The 13,701-nt window shown below is 41.9% G+C and overlaps 1 protein-coding gene across 5 annotated transcripts in view; it reads right to left on the bottom strand.

Annotated features, from left to right (window-relative positions):
* The window catches only part of LOC147032524 (contactin-3-like), a 217,909-nt gene that overhangs the window by 26,538 nt on the left and 177,670 nt on the right, over positions 1 to 13,701 (bottom strand). For 4 of the 5 annotated variants that reach the window (XM_085870233.1, XM_085870237.1, XM_085870234.1 and 1 more), the window contains 3 exons: positions 9,708 to 9,860; positions 6,475 to 6,545; positions 4,394 to 4,631 (listed from right to left, as the gene is read on the bottom strand). In XM_085870233.1, the coding sequence (XP_085726359.1) occupies positions 4,394 to 4,631; positions 6,475 to 6,545; positions 9,708 to 9,860 (462 nt within the window). The remainder of the gene's footprint in view (positions 1 to 4,393; positions 4,632 to 6,474; positions 6,546 to 9,707; positions 9,861 to 13,701) is intronic. The other variant, XM_085870235.1, reaches the window with a different exon arrangement.

Genomic DNA, 13,701 nt, shown 5'->3' on the forward strand with positions numbered 1-13,701 from the left:
CACACACACACACACACACACACACACACACACACACACACACACACACACACACACACACACACACACACACACACACACACACTCACACACCTCTTATAGTATAGATTGGTTAAGCACATTCCTCACCTCTTTTCATTTGGTTTAATTATGTTTGCAAAAAATTGTTTTGCTGTGTTGTCATAGTTAACCCCATCACAAAATCAACAAGAACGACACTCACGAGAGCGCATACCTCCGCCAGGCTGAACAGTTTAATTTTTGTATCTCACCATTAGGCCGGATCTGCATATGGACCTTAACCAAAATCGAATCGACTTGTTATTGTCACATATCCAACTCATCCACCAAGTTTTGGCATAATCTGTCCACAACTTTTTGAAATATTGTGCTATATGTCGTTTTTGACCCCATCTCTCAAAACAAGTTTTCTGACACCAAAAGCTGATATACAACCCTGAACAATCACAGAGCCTCACCTGTGTTTTAGAGTGGGCTGCAAATATTATGTACTAGCAAATACCACCCATTGCTTCACTGATGGTAATACTAAAGGGGGAGGGTGAAAGAGGGGGGAAGAGGGAGAGAGGGGTGGGGGAGAGAGAATGGGGAGAGTGAAGAGGTGGAGGGGAAAGGAGAGAGGAGGGAGTGGAGTGAGGAGGGGTGGGGGAAGGGAAGATAGTGTGAGGTGAGAGTAAGGGAAGGCAGATGTGCGGTGGAGCATTAATTACAAATCATGCTGTTTCACCAAAGTGATTCTGGATAGAATAACAGTGAAGAATGAAACAAAATAATGTCTGAAATCCATTTTTTACCACTCGTACTATAAACACAGCCCGGAGACAAACTCTCATCCAGAGACGAACTCCTGTCCGGACAAGTCTGGAAACAAACTCCCCTCCAGACATAAGCACTGCCCAGACACGTCCAGAGCCAAGCTCTCCGGAGAATAACACTGCCTGGATGCGCACGGAGCCAAGCTGGCCAGAGACAAACACTGCACGGACACGTCCGGATACAAACTCCCATCCGGACATAATCACTGCCAGGGCATGTCTGGAGACAAACCCTGCCAGGGCACATCCGGAGACAAACACAGTCCAGACATAACCACCGTCCGGATATATCCAGAGACAGATGGAGAGAGAGGGGAGGGGAGAGTGAGAGAGGAGATGCAGGAGGAAAGTACTGCACTGTGTTGGGAGTGGGGAGAGAGAGAGAGAGAGAGAGACAGAGAGAGAGACAGAGAGAGAGACAGAGAGAGAGACAGAGAGAGAGAGAGACAGAGAGAGAGAGAGACAGAGAGAGAGAGAGACAGAGAGAGAGAGAGACAGAGAGAGAGAGAGACAGAGAGAGAGAGAGACAGAGAGAGAGAGAGACAGAGAGAGAGAGAGACAGAGAGAGAGAGAGACAGAGAGAGAGAGAGACAGAGAGAGAGAGAGACAGAGAGAGAGAGAGACAGAGAGAGAGAGAGACAGAGAGAGAGAGAGACAGAGAGAGAGAGAGACAGAGAGAGAGAGAGACAGAGAGAGAGAGAGACAGAGAGAGAGAGAGACAGAGAGAGAGAGAGACAGAGAGAGAGAGAGACAGAGAGAGAGAGAGACAGAGAGAGAGAGAGACAGAGAGAGAGAGAGACAGAGAGAGAGAGAGACAGAGAGAGAGAGAGACAGAGAGAGAGAGAGACAGAGAGAGAGAGAGAGAGACAGAGAGAGAGACAGAGAGAGAGAGAGAGAGACAGAGAGAGAGACAGAGAGAGAGACAGAGAGTGAGAGACAGAGAGAGACAGAGAGAGACAGAGAGAGACAGAGAGAGACAGAGAGACAGAGAGACAGAGAGACAGAGAGACAGAGAGACAGAGACAGAGACAGAGACAGAGAGAGAGAGAGAGAGAGAGAGAGAGAGAGAGAGAGAGAGAGAGAGAGAGAGAGACAGAGAGAGAGTGAGAGAGAGAGAGAGAGAGAGACAGAGAGAGATAGAGAGAGAGAGAGAGAGAGAGAGAGAGAGAGAGAGAGAGAGAGAGAGAGAGAGATATATGTGGGTAGGGGACTTAGCACAAAGAATATGTTATGCTTTATGAACAACACGCACGCACATACACGAGCACATGCACACGCACACACACAAACAGGTGCTTGGCAGACATCGGCAATTTTTCGGAAATTTGCCAGGTTGGAGTCAGTGTGATTACTAACTACAGTACTTACTGCACATAACCCAGAAACCTTGCATAGCTTTCACCAAAAAACAATGTTGCACTTAAATCGACGTTTCAGGGATATCGAGGATCGAGGATCGATTTTCAGGGATATAAATCGAGCCTGGTGTTGGCGCAGTGGTTAGGGCAGTGGCTTGGGATCCAAAAGGTCCTGAGTTCAAACTCCGTTGGGCCACTGACTTAACACCAGGGGGTTGACTCAGCCTGTCATCCTTCCGAGGTCGGCGAAATGAGTGCCAGTGTACTGGTCCCGGTGTATGCCCCGGTTAGAATAGGTATACCATATCCCTGTGTGTCGTAAGAGGCGACCAGGGTTGGCGTCAGGAAGGGCATCCGGCCATAAAAAAAAACATTGCCTCAAGAAAAAAGCCAAACCCCTGCACAGCAGGGAAAAATGGCTGTAAAAACGGTCAATCAAGGGATATGTTTACAAACATCATTCTTTCTAAACAGCTGCATGTGACGGGTGGAAAAAATAGTCTCGGTAATTTAGAAAACATGTTAATACTGCAAACGGCTCGGAAATCGAGTGTAGTTTCACAACAACTCGCTTGATACTCGCGTGATGGAGCAAGAACCACTCACTCAGGGTGACAGAGTATGAACCACTCGCTCAAAGTGATGGAGCATGAACCACTCGCTCAGGGTGACAGAGCACGAACCACTCATTCCGGGAGATGGAGCACGAACCACTCGCTCAGGGTGACGGAGCACTAACCACTCGCTCAGGGTGACGAGCAAGGTCGCGCTGTCGAAAATGGGCGCTCAGCAAGTGGCTTAAGCACTCATGCAAGCAGTCCAATTAAATGGTTGACAAGGAACGTCTGGCCATGCTGTCACTGCATACTGCAAAGGATCCCTTTAACTTTAACGCCTGTCTTCACCACGCACACAGCAGTCAATGAAATAAAATGAATTAATGAAATAAAATGACTTCATCCACAAAAGAGTTGCAGCTGAATGCAGAATAACCTGAGAGGCATTGCAAACTTCAATCGCAGATGAAATTAACATTACAGAAAATGCGCCATTTTGCTTGCTTGTCTGTGCACGTGTCACATGGCACATCGGTTCGGAGTCCGTGTAAAGGTTATAACGTTATATTAAAATGTCCGTTTTTTATTTATGAGATTTGGTTTGATTCCCTGTAGAGCATATCACGAAACATCCGAAAATATAGAAAGATCTGGCAGACGCTCTGGATAGGCATTCCCTCTGGCGGACATGGTGTGTGGTCTAGCAGTGAATGCATTCAATCATACAGCTCAATGAAGCTGGTTAATTTTGGCACGTTCCTAAAAAATTTTTGTTCACTCAATATAATTCTTCAAACAGGAGAAAAAGATAAGTTTAAAGCTTTGGGAATTATACATTTTCTTGTGTATGTATTGAGGTATTGAAATAGCCTTGCTTGCTTAAAGTAAATATGTGCATCGGCTTAGTTATAAGACTCGTTATTTCTTTAAATGATCAGGTTTCACAACAGATTTTGACACTTATTTAGTCCAGACGATATCCGATCCTCAAAACAGAAATATTATTTCGATGATCTACTTTAATTAGTCTGTGAGAGTAAATAATGGAAAATCGTATCATATAATGCATGAAATCGCTCCAAGCTCCTAATTTGAAAACTATCGTACTTACAAAAGCGATGCTCAACTCATCCATCTCAGTGTCATCACATGATGAATTTGAGATAATTCAACTGCTTTCAACAAGTCCCAGGTGTTGGCTGGATAAATCATTATGTGATGCTGCACTATTGTTTACATGTTTATTTTGAGAGTACTCTTTTGTCAAAACATCGTAATGATTAATTTAAAATCGATAAACAATACATTGCAGAGGAAAGTGCCAAAGCTGCACCAGGAGACAGTTTGATGAACAAATGTGCAAAAGCCTGCATATTGCATCGTCAAACAATAGAGGGGGCTGCACTCAAACGAGCTATGAAGTGTTTCAGCAAAGAAAGAAATAAAAGTGTCTTGACAAATGTATATTTTTGGAAACTGAGCTTTTGGGGAAAAGGGAGACTCAAGACATAATATTGTCATTCAAACATTATTAGCTTCACTCATTCCTGAAGGGAAGAGAGAGGCTATTATAATCCATCCTTGTGTCAGTGTATGAGTGGGATATTTCTCCAGGGGAGAGGGAAAGACTCCATTCACCTACCTGCTTCACCAGAAAATATGATTGTCTCATTGCTGTCAGGACCTTCTCCAAGAATGTTGAAAGTGCCAACATGCACTGAGTAAGGTGTATAAGGTGGAATGCTGGGATGTGAAATGGTATAGTAGGACTTCTGAGCATCATCTACAATCACTTGTGTCCAGTCTTCAGTACTCTGTTGTGGTCGGAATGCAACTGTGTAACCAAAACCTTCACCATAATGCAGTTCTTTTGGGATAGGCTGTTGGAGAAAGGACATTGTTTTGTCATCAACCAGTCACTTAACTTCAAATCAAATCAAATATATTGATTAAAATCAATTGATTGTTATAGTTATTGCGCTGATCAGTAAATTGTATTTGTTGAATTTAAATGTAGATTTTTCCATTATCAATTGAAGACCTAATGACATTTGGAATTCTCTGCAAGAGCTTTCACTATGCACATCAATTTGCATTTCACGACTGTGTCGGCAAGGTGGCATGCAAAAGGAATAATGCTCATTGCTATTTTTTGTCAAGTACATTCATCATAATTTAATCGCAAGTCCACTTAAGGAAGTCTTTTCCATGCAGATGACGGCCAGTGAGCCATAAATGCATCGATGGATTGATTCCCTTCCTAAGGTGTGGGCTGGTATTGCTAAAATAAAAAGGGCTAAAGGAGCACTGACTGATACTTGGGATAGCTATGAATGAGCTGACACTGCTTTCTCACAGTGGGTGGTTCTGTGTGTTTCACATTCAGTACTAAGCTGGAAGTTGCATTTAAAATCTAATATCTTGTTTCCCCACTACAAATGCAAAACATTGCTTCCTGTGTAATTGATTCCGAATCAGAGTAGTTCAATTCCGAAGTTCAAACTTAAGGCTTCCTTCATTCTTTCATTCCTCTCTCACATCGCTTGCAGAATGGTCTTTCCACATCTGTTGCCTCATGCTCTTCCCTCCAATAATTTTCCATGCTATTGACAACCATCATCATGGTTTCTCCAATTTTAACTTTGAGCATTACGAGACCCACTGAGACCCTTACCTGTTCTAGTTTCAGTTTCAACTCTATTTATATACAAGGGTATAGGCTCATGGAGGAGCTGAATGATGAAGGGCAGGAGGTTCATAAACTATCAAAGGGTATGTGAGGGGTGGGGTGGGGTGGTGAACATACACAGGGGGAAAAGGAGCAATAACAAAAAAAAAATGATAAACCATTGCCTGGAGAGAAAAAGAAAGGGAAAGAATAAGCATGTGTTGAAGAGCTCATGGATGTGCATACAATTTTTTTCTACTTCTATCTTAAAGCTGTGATACATTTCTATCCTCCTGCATCCCCTTCATCATCATCATCCTGCTTCCCCATTTCTCATTTCTGTCTATTGATCCTTTTCCTCCTTGTTGCTCTGCTCTTCAATTAGCCTCAACACCTCTTTAAAAAAGTAGTAAGGACTAAAACTCCTTGTATAATGTCACAGTTTTGTGAATTAATTTAGAAGTCAAGATGGTTTGATTGTACAATGTAATGTATAAATTTAACAACTAAATTCTGAGGCTGCTACTAACAACATAGTGACTGAGTTGAAAACTCGCCAAACTCTTCCATCATTGGGCTTGTTGTAAATGAGTTCTGAACCACTTGCTCAAAATATCAGTCAATTTTCTTTGGCCACATATTTGCAGAGGCTAACACTCACATTAACTTTACCACTGGCTTATGCTGATACTAAATCTTAATGATATCTGCCGTGTCTGGAAGACCATTTCACTCAGTCCCATTTAACTCCACCATATTGATAATGACTTGCATTTGATTATTGAGTAAAGTACTTTCAAATGGAGAAGTACCCGCTTTATTAGCTCATTCACCTACTACATCTAGAATTTTATACAACAAACACAAAAAAAATATGTATTAAAGCAGAAAGTGGATCATCCATAACCAATGACCAGATTTGGCTAAAAAATTTACCAGTTTTGTGTTAAGAATAACCCTGCGTTTACATCAAGAAAGTCAAAAATACTACATAAATAATGTCGTTTATCCTTATCTCCTCCGAAACATCATTCATTTTTCACTAATTTTATTACCGTCCATGTGATGACAAGCTGGTGAAGTTCTCCACCTCCTCTACCAACATGGGAAGGAACTGAAACAGGTGCTGTTGGCAGGACAAAAACAGAAATTCTTTGCCATTGATTTTCAAACTCATTACATTCTGAATCATATCTGCTTGTGTGAGCATGCTTAGATTAACAACCAACCACAAATGGAAGATGAGACCGGATACTGTTGACCGGATACTGACCGGAAGATGAGAAGCTGTTGTTTGCCAGTCTGAGTGAGATGGTACGGCAAAGGGTGGAGTCATCAGCAAAGAGATCAAGAGGATAGGGTTTTCAGGGTCTTCAGGGTCTTATGCGTCTTTGGGGTCTTTTAGGTCTTTAAGAATCTTCAGGGTCTTTTGGGTTATTGGGGTCATTTTGGTATTTTTAGACTTTTTGGGTTTTTGGGGTCTTCAGGGTCATTTTAGTCTTTCATGTCTTTTGGATCTTTTGGGGCCTCAGGGTCATTTGAGTCCTCGGCATCATTTGGGTCTTTTTGGTCCTTGGGTGGGTCTTTTGGGTCCTCTGGGAGCTTTAGGTTAAGTATTTCAGGTTACAATTGTGGGTGACGTCTGGTCAGCTGCCCAACTAATGGGTGAGGAACAGATATACAAACATACGAGGTCCGTCTAAAAAGTAATGGGACTGACTTCACAGAAATTTTATTCCAAAAAATATATTGAAATCACAGCTTGTCCCCTTCAAAATAGTTTCCCTCCAGTCTCACACACTTGTCCATCCTCTTCTTCCATGCTTTGATGCACCCCAGGAAGGCTTCTTCTGGAATCCTCTGGAGCTCCGTCATCACGGCCTTTTTGATGGCCTCCACATCAGGAAATCGGGTCCCCTTGATCACCCCCTTGAGCTTGGGGAAGAGGATAAAATCACAAGGGGCCAAGTCTGGCGAATACGGGAGTTGCTCCAGAGTTGGAACGTTCCTCTCTGCCTGAAACTGTCGGATGCTCAGGGCACTGTGAGCAGGGGTGTTTGTTATGGTGGGGAACCCAGGCGTTGTTCTCCCACAGAACCCTCCTCTTGTCCTGGAGTGATCTCATGAGGCACCGGAGGATCTCCTTGTTCACGTATTGATTCACTGTTTGACCCTGTGGTAGAAACTCGAAGTGGACGATGCCCTTGATGTCAAAAAACGCGATGAGCATCACCTTGACCTTTGACTTCAACATCCTTGCTTTCTTTGGATTTGGTGATGCCGGACTTTTCCACTGACGACTCTGCCATTTGGTTTCGGGATCGTATTCAAATATCCACGATTCATCGCCAGTAATGACTCTCCCGAGCAGATCTGGATCGTCCTCGAGGTGCTCGATAATGTCTTGACAGACAGTGACACTTTGCTGTTTCTGTTTCTTGGGGACCATCTTTGCGCACACCTTGCACATTTCGAGATTTTCAGTGATGTTGCTCCAGGCAGTGTCCTTGTTGATGGAAAGTTCCTCAGCAATCATCCGTACCATGAGTCGACGATCAGTGTGTACCATCTGCTTCACACGCTCGATGTTATCCGCCGTTCTGCTCGTTGAAGGTCTTCCAGACCGTGGATTCTCTTCAATCTCCTCCCGTCCCTCTTTGAACCTCTTGTGCCATTCAAATGCACGTGTACATGACATCGTTTCTTCCCCGTAGACTTGCTGCAGCATTGCGAACAATTCGGAAGGTGTTTTGCCAACTTGGCAAGAAACTTCAGATTGGCTCTCTGCTCACAACTGATAGCGCCACGACTCAGATTAGACAACGTGGAAAGCACGACTTGTAAGAAATCACACAATAAGTGCAGTCAACCATCACCAATCATATATATTGCTGGAATGTTGCAAAAGACTGTGACGCAACCCGTTCATTCAAGTTGTGTAAGTGGAGCACACAGCAGGCTCAGTCCCGTTACTTTTTAGACGGACCTCGTACGTACATACATACATACATAATCACATACACTTGCTCCAATATATATATATATATATATATATATATATATATATATATATATATATATATATATATAATATATATAGTATGTGTGTGTGTGTGTGTGTGTGTGTGTGTGTGTGTGTGTGTGTGTGTGTGTGTGTGTGTGTGTGTGTGTGTGTGTGTGTGTGTGTGTGTCAGCTTGCCATCACTGGTCTGTTCTGTGGTAGACACATCATAGCAATGGACCAATCATATTCGGTGATGTACCTCAGGCTGCATAGCTCATACCCGGCAGGCTTCACTTTTTAACCCCCTTAATTTCTGCTCATTCGCTCGTGATAGTGAACTTTAAAGTATAGCGATCCAGTCATGCATACTAAGTACAATATAGCTGAGTTTTGTGGATTGTTGATGCTTCGTCCAGGAGGAGATAACAAACACTTAGCTCCATTATAGTATATATTTCATGCTTTGTTCTAATAATTGAATGGCCACTATGTTCTTTTATGATAATTATTATTTTACATTGAAGTTGAAATCGTTTTTTTAATTATTGCTTTGCAGTTTGCATCGCACAAGTCTCGGTCCTAACCTTTAACTTGCATGTATGAATACACCAGATCCTGTCAGATATTGAATAGATGCAGGGTTCAGCCTTATTTGTATTTAAAATGGAGACTTTAATAGAATGGAGGAAGGTATTTTTGGCTGAGCGACGAAATGTTGGCCGAGTTGGTAGAGTGCTCGGCTCTGAATTGCTTGATCCTCGTTTTATCTCCCTGTTGAGTCAAAAATGCAGTTAAAAGTCTTACCCCAATGTAAAGAGGGAAAAAGCTGAGAGGGAGGAGACTTTCTCCAACCTGGAGCAGACATTTCCTTGGATGAGGGCACAAGGCAGACTACCCCATCTGCAGTTAGGTTGTGAGAATTATAGTTCCTATAGTATCTCTCAAAAAGAGGAGGCTACTGGCTAAGTTTCCCACCTGGAGATTAAATAGGATATGCATGTTAATTATAAAGGAATATATGGGTGTTAATTTTCATTGGAATAATGTTAGTGCATCAAAAATAACTCTACTATGTGAGTTAATGAGCTGTGGATATGGCACAGGTAGAATGACCCCAAACGCCTCTTGTATATCTTTGTAAGTCAATGTATTAAGCAGTTGCTTGGGCTCACTTGCTGCTTATTGGTTCATGTGGATATAACTACCCTGTGGATCTACTTCACTGAGAAAGCAAGATTAGAAAAAAAAAAAGCAGATTGAATAGGATGTGTGTATTTTGCATACGTGCAGCCTTGGTCCTGATCCTGTAGGAAGCCTTGCTTGGTTCTCCACGACCATGGTCATTGGCAGCAATGATCCGGAACTCGTAGTTCATCCAAGGAATGAGACCCTCCACCACAGCAGTGTGCATGCTGCCCAAAACTTTTGAGGGAACTGCTGGCAGATTACTAAATATTATTGCAATGTAACAAGAAACAGAAAGGAAACTCAGGCACAGTTATAATGAGGAAATACAGATATCCATGGTTGTGTCAAATCTACATAACATTTACTTAATTGCGCTGCCAGGATAGTGCAAACGTAGTGTACTATGAGCATTTTAGTCTGGATTCACTTCCAGATCTGACAATAAATCATCACTCCAGTGCTCACAAGAAAGGTATTGTAAAAAAAAAAAAATACCATTCTTTGGAAGGGAAGTTGACCTAACTGTCTCATCTTCTAAAATATAGCTGTAGATGTTGAATCTCTCATGGAACCTTTCAGAAAGAAGAGACCATTGCGTTCCATTACTCAGGAAAAATTCAAAATTCCTGTCTCAAATGCATTATATCCACAGCATAACAGCACTTTTAGTAAATATGCAACATGTGCAGACCTAATTTGTAATTTAATTCAGCCAAATATGGATGCACTAAAATTACATAACTGCTATTTACCATACTTGTATTTAAGCAGAGGTTGAGAGTTGGAGTTGTAGCTTCAGGCATTCAGCATCTCTCACCTTAACTCTGCTTGGCTGTCATAATTTCTTCTTCTTCTAGTCTTTCACCGCATCCTCTTCTGGACTTTTACCGCATCTTCTTCTGGTCTTTCACCGCATCTTCTTCTGGACTTTTATGCATCTTCTTCTGGTCTTTCACAGCATCTTCTTCTCCTGGTCTTTCACCGCATCTTATTCTCCTGGTCTTTCACTGCATCTTATTCTGGACTTTCACAGCATCTTCTTCTCCTGGTCTTTCACCGCATCTTCTTCTGGTCTTTCACAGCATCTTTTTCTCCTGATCTTTCACTGCATCTTCTTCTCCTGGTCTTCCACTGCATTTTTCCTTCCATACTGCCCATCCCAAGCAGCACTTTGTTTGGGCACCAGTGACCGACCTGCATCTACCAATACCTCGCTCGCCCCATTGCTCTTCGTCATGTGAATCAGTATTGTTGGCACCTCAGCCGGTTATACTTATTTATTCTCTATAAGTTTGTGTGCCCCCTCAGCCCTCATCCCTGTCTGTGTCTGTTGACCGCTTGATCCATACAGTTTATGATAGCAACTTGTGCACCCTCTTCCCTGTACTTTTTATAATACACCTCATAATTATGAGACACCTGCCTGCCTCTCATGCACGATCCACCACCAAGTTCAGTTTTTATTGAATTATCTTTGGGGAATGGTAACCGTAAGCTAGAATAACTGAGCGCAGTACATAACACCATTTTGGAAATCCACGGAGGCATTTATAAGACCTCCGGTGCAAAGGCAAACATGTTAGTGAGCCTCAAACGCAACAATATTGTCAACCCAAATGCTTGTTATGAGAAATCGTAAAACCAAGGATTGCTAAAGACAGAACCTCTGTGGGAAAATTATAGCAGAAATAAATTGGTGGATTTGCCTCGTGATATTTCTGAAGAGATAAAGTCAATGAGGTCATCAATGAGTGATAAAGAATGCCAGACTCTTTTTCCTGGGGTTACTAAACTGGACATTACAAGTTTGAGTCATCGATACAGTGATACTTCGGGTTTTTTAGTGAAGCAACAAGGTCAGTTATAAAATGCAAAATGATTTTATCATGAGACATTGATTAGGGGGACAGGACCCTCCAAGATAAACATACAGGAGGAGAAGTGATGCCTTCCAAAGAAATACAGATTGCCATGAACACAAGAAATCTGTCACCAGACGGGTTGATAGAGGGGAAGCAAGAATGGCATTGCAGGATTTGCGAACATGGGCAATGATTCCATCTTGAGTGAGAAGGACACAGAGCCCAGTAAACATTGGGTACTTCAGGGTAACATGAGAACAGAACGAGGTCGGTTGGGTACACGGATTTGGAGCTACAGATGGAGTTTAGTCATTCTGCCTTATCTCAGGCAGAGTATGCAGTACATCTGTTTTTTGGTGAGAAACAGAGTTGAGAAGGTGGCACGATGAATTGGAGTAAGGATACTGGTTGGAGAGTTCAACCTTGATATTTGTAAGATAATGTTTTCCGGTTTGGCTCAGGATGCGAACCTTACAGAATGAAACAAAGTTATTTTACCGTCAGTCAGGTTAGTTTTCCTTCCTGAGAAAGAAAGATGCTTGACTGCAACCTCTTCCCCACAGGATTCAGTACCACAATCGAGAGGATGGGTAAGAAAGTTGCAGATGGGATGGAATAAACCGATGCATCAGAAAAAGTCCGCTTTTGAGAAAGTATTCTCAGATGGAATGTATATCAGAGGCTGTGAAGGGTGCAACTCAGGTGCAAGTCAGGGTGCAACTAATATTCAAACAATTCGTAATTCATAGACATATTGTCACACGGCTTCACAGACAGCTTTACGGACAGACGGAGTCTTGAGGGTCTTCAGGGTGTTAAAGGGTCTAACCCTCATCTGACAAACAGGGATCTTTTTGGACCCCAGACCTACATTTTGATGTTATTTCTCCAACATATATATATATATATATATATATATATATATATATATATATATATATATATATATATATATATATATATATATATATATATATATGTACACATACTATGTATTTCATGTTTTATTAATTCCTTTATCTATATGTGCCAGCAATAAATATGTATGATGTTTTAAGATCCCATCTTGCTGCACAGAGTTACAAGCAAATTATTTCTGGGGTCCAAAAACACCCCAGTTGTTTTGGTTCATCTTTTTACATGCATCATTATTTCACATGATATTTGAATCTAGCAAGTCCTCTGAACTCAGTCTACTCAATCAATAATGCCAGCAGGAAGGTCTTTGCTAACTTTACCACTCCCCTCCCTGCTATTGTCATTTATTAGTGTACCTTATTGTCAGCATTGCTCAAGGACTCAGCAGATTTGCTCTGCAAACATTACCTGACCATTGTTTTGCACTAATCACTGTTTTGCATAAAATTAGTGTCCTTGGTGGGGAGTCTTTGTTGACTTCATTTCCTTCTTTGTTTTACACTTGTTACTTTCATTTTTTGTAACTTATCTTTCCCATCATCCTCCTTGGGTGGACAAATAAATATGAGTGGACAGCTATGGACTTCAATGCTTTGGTCCCGTTTTGTGGAGGTAAGTTTATCCTTTTTGCTCTCATGATTTACTTACTTTATGCTTGCTTTTGTGCCTGTAACTAAGAAGGAACACTCTCTAAATTTTTGTGATTTGACAATCAGGCTGTATGGGAAGACAAGCCTTCAACAAGCTTGCACCCTACATAGACTTCTGGAACCTTTCAGGCTAAATTCCAGAAGTTCTATGTTCCTGATGCAGATTAATGTGTGGATGAGCAACTGGTTGCATTCAACGGGCAGTGTCCTTTCTGCCAGTATGTGCTATCAGAACCAGCCAAGTATGGCATAAAAATCTGGTGGTGTCATGATGCGAAGACAAGCTACCCTCTGAAAGACGATATTTATTAGGGGAGGAAGCCAGAAGAACAACGTGAGGTTGGACAAGGAGCCCGAGTCATGAAATAACTCATACTTCCCTGGTGTAGAAGCGGAAGAAATGTCACAACTCATAATTTCTTTCCTTCTGTATCACTAGTGTTACAGATTAGTAAATCCGATATAAATCCTATATGATTGGATATGTTAAGTTTTGTGTTAAAGACATGATTCTGATAATTCGGGGACAAAAGGCAACTTGAGTTTCAGTGAAAAAATTAAATGAGATTTAAAGTGGGACAAAGGATTCGTGCACAGACATCGGCATGCGTCATGGGCATCATGACAACTAGATGAATTGTCAACAGAATTTGAAGATAA

This window comes from Eptatretus burgeri, chromosome 2, assembly GCF_056783735.1.
Source record: "Eptatretus burgeri isolate ZD-2024b chromosome 2, Ebu_testis_v1, whole genome shotgun sequence".
Classification (NCBI taxonomy): Eukaryota; Metazoa; Chordata; class Myxini; order Myxiniformes; family Myxinidae; genus Eptatretus; species Eptatretus burgeri.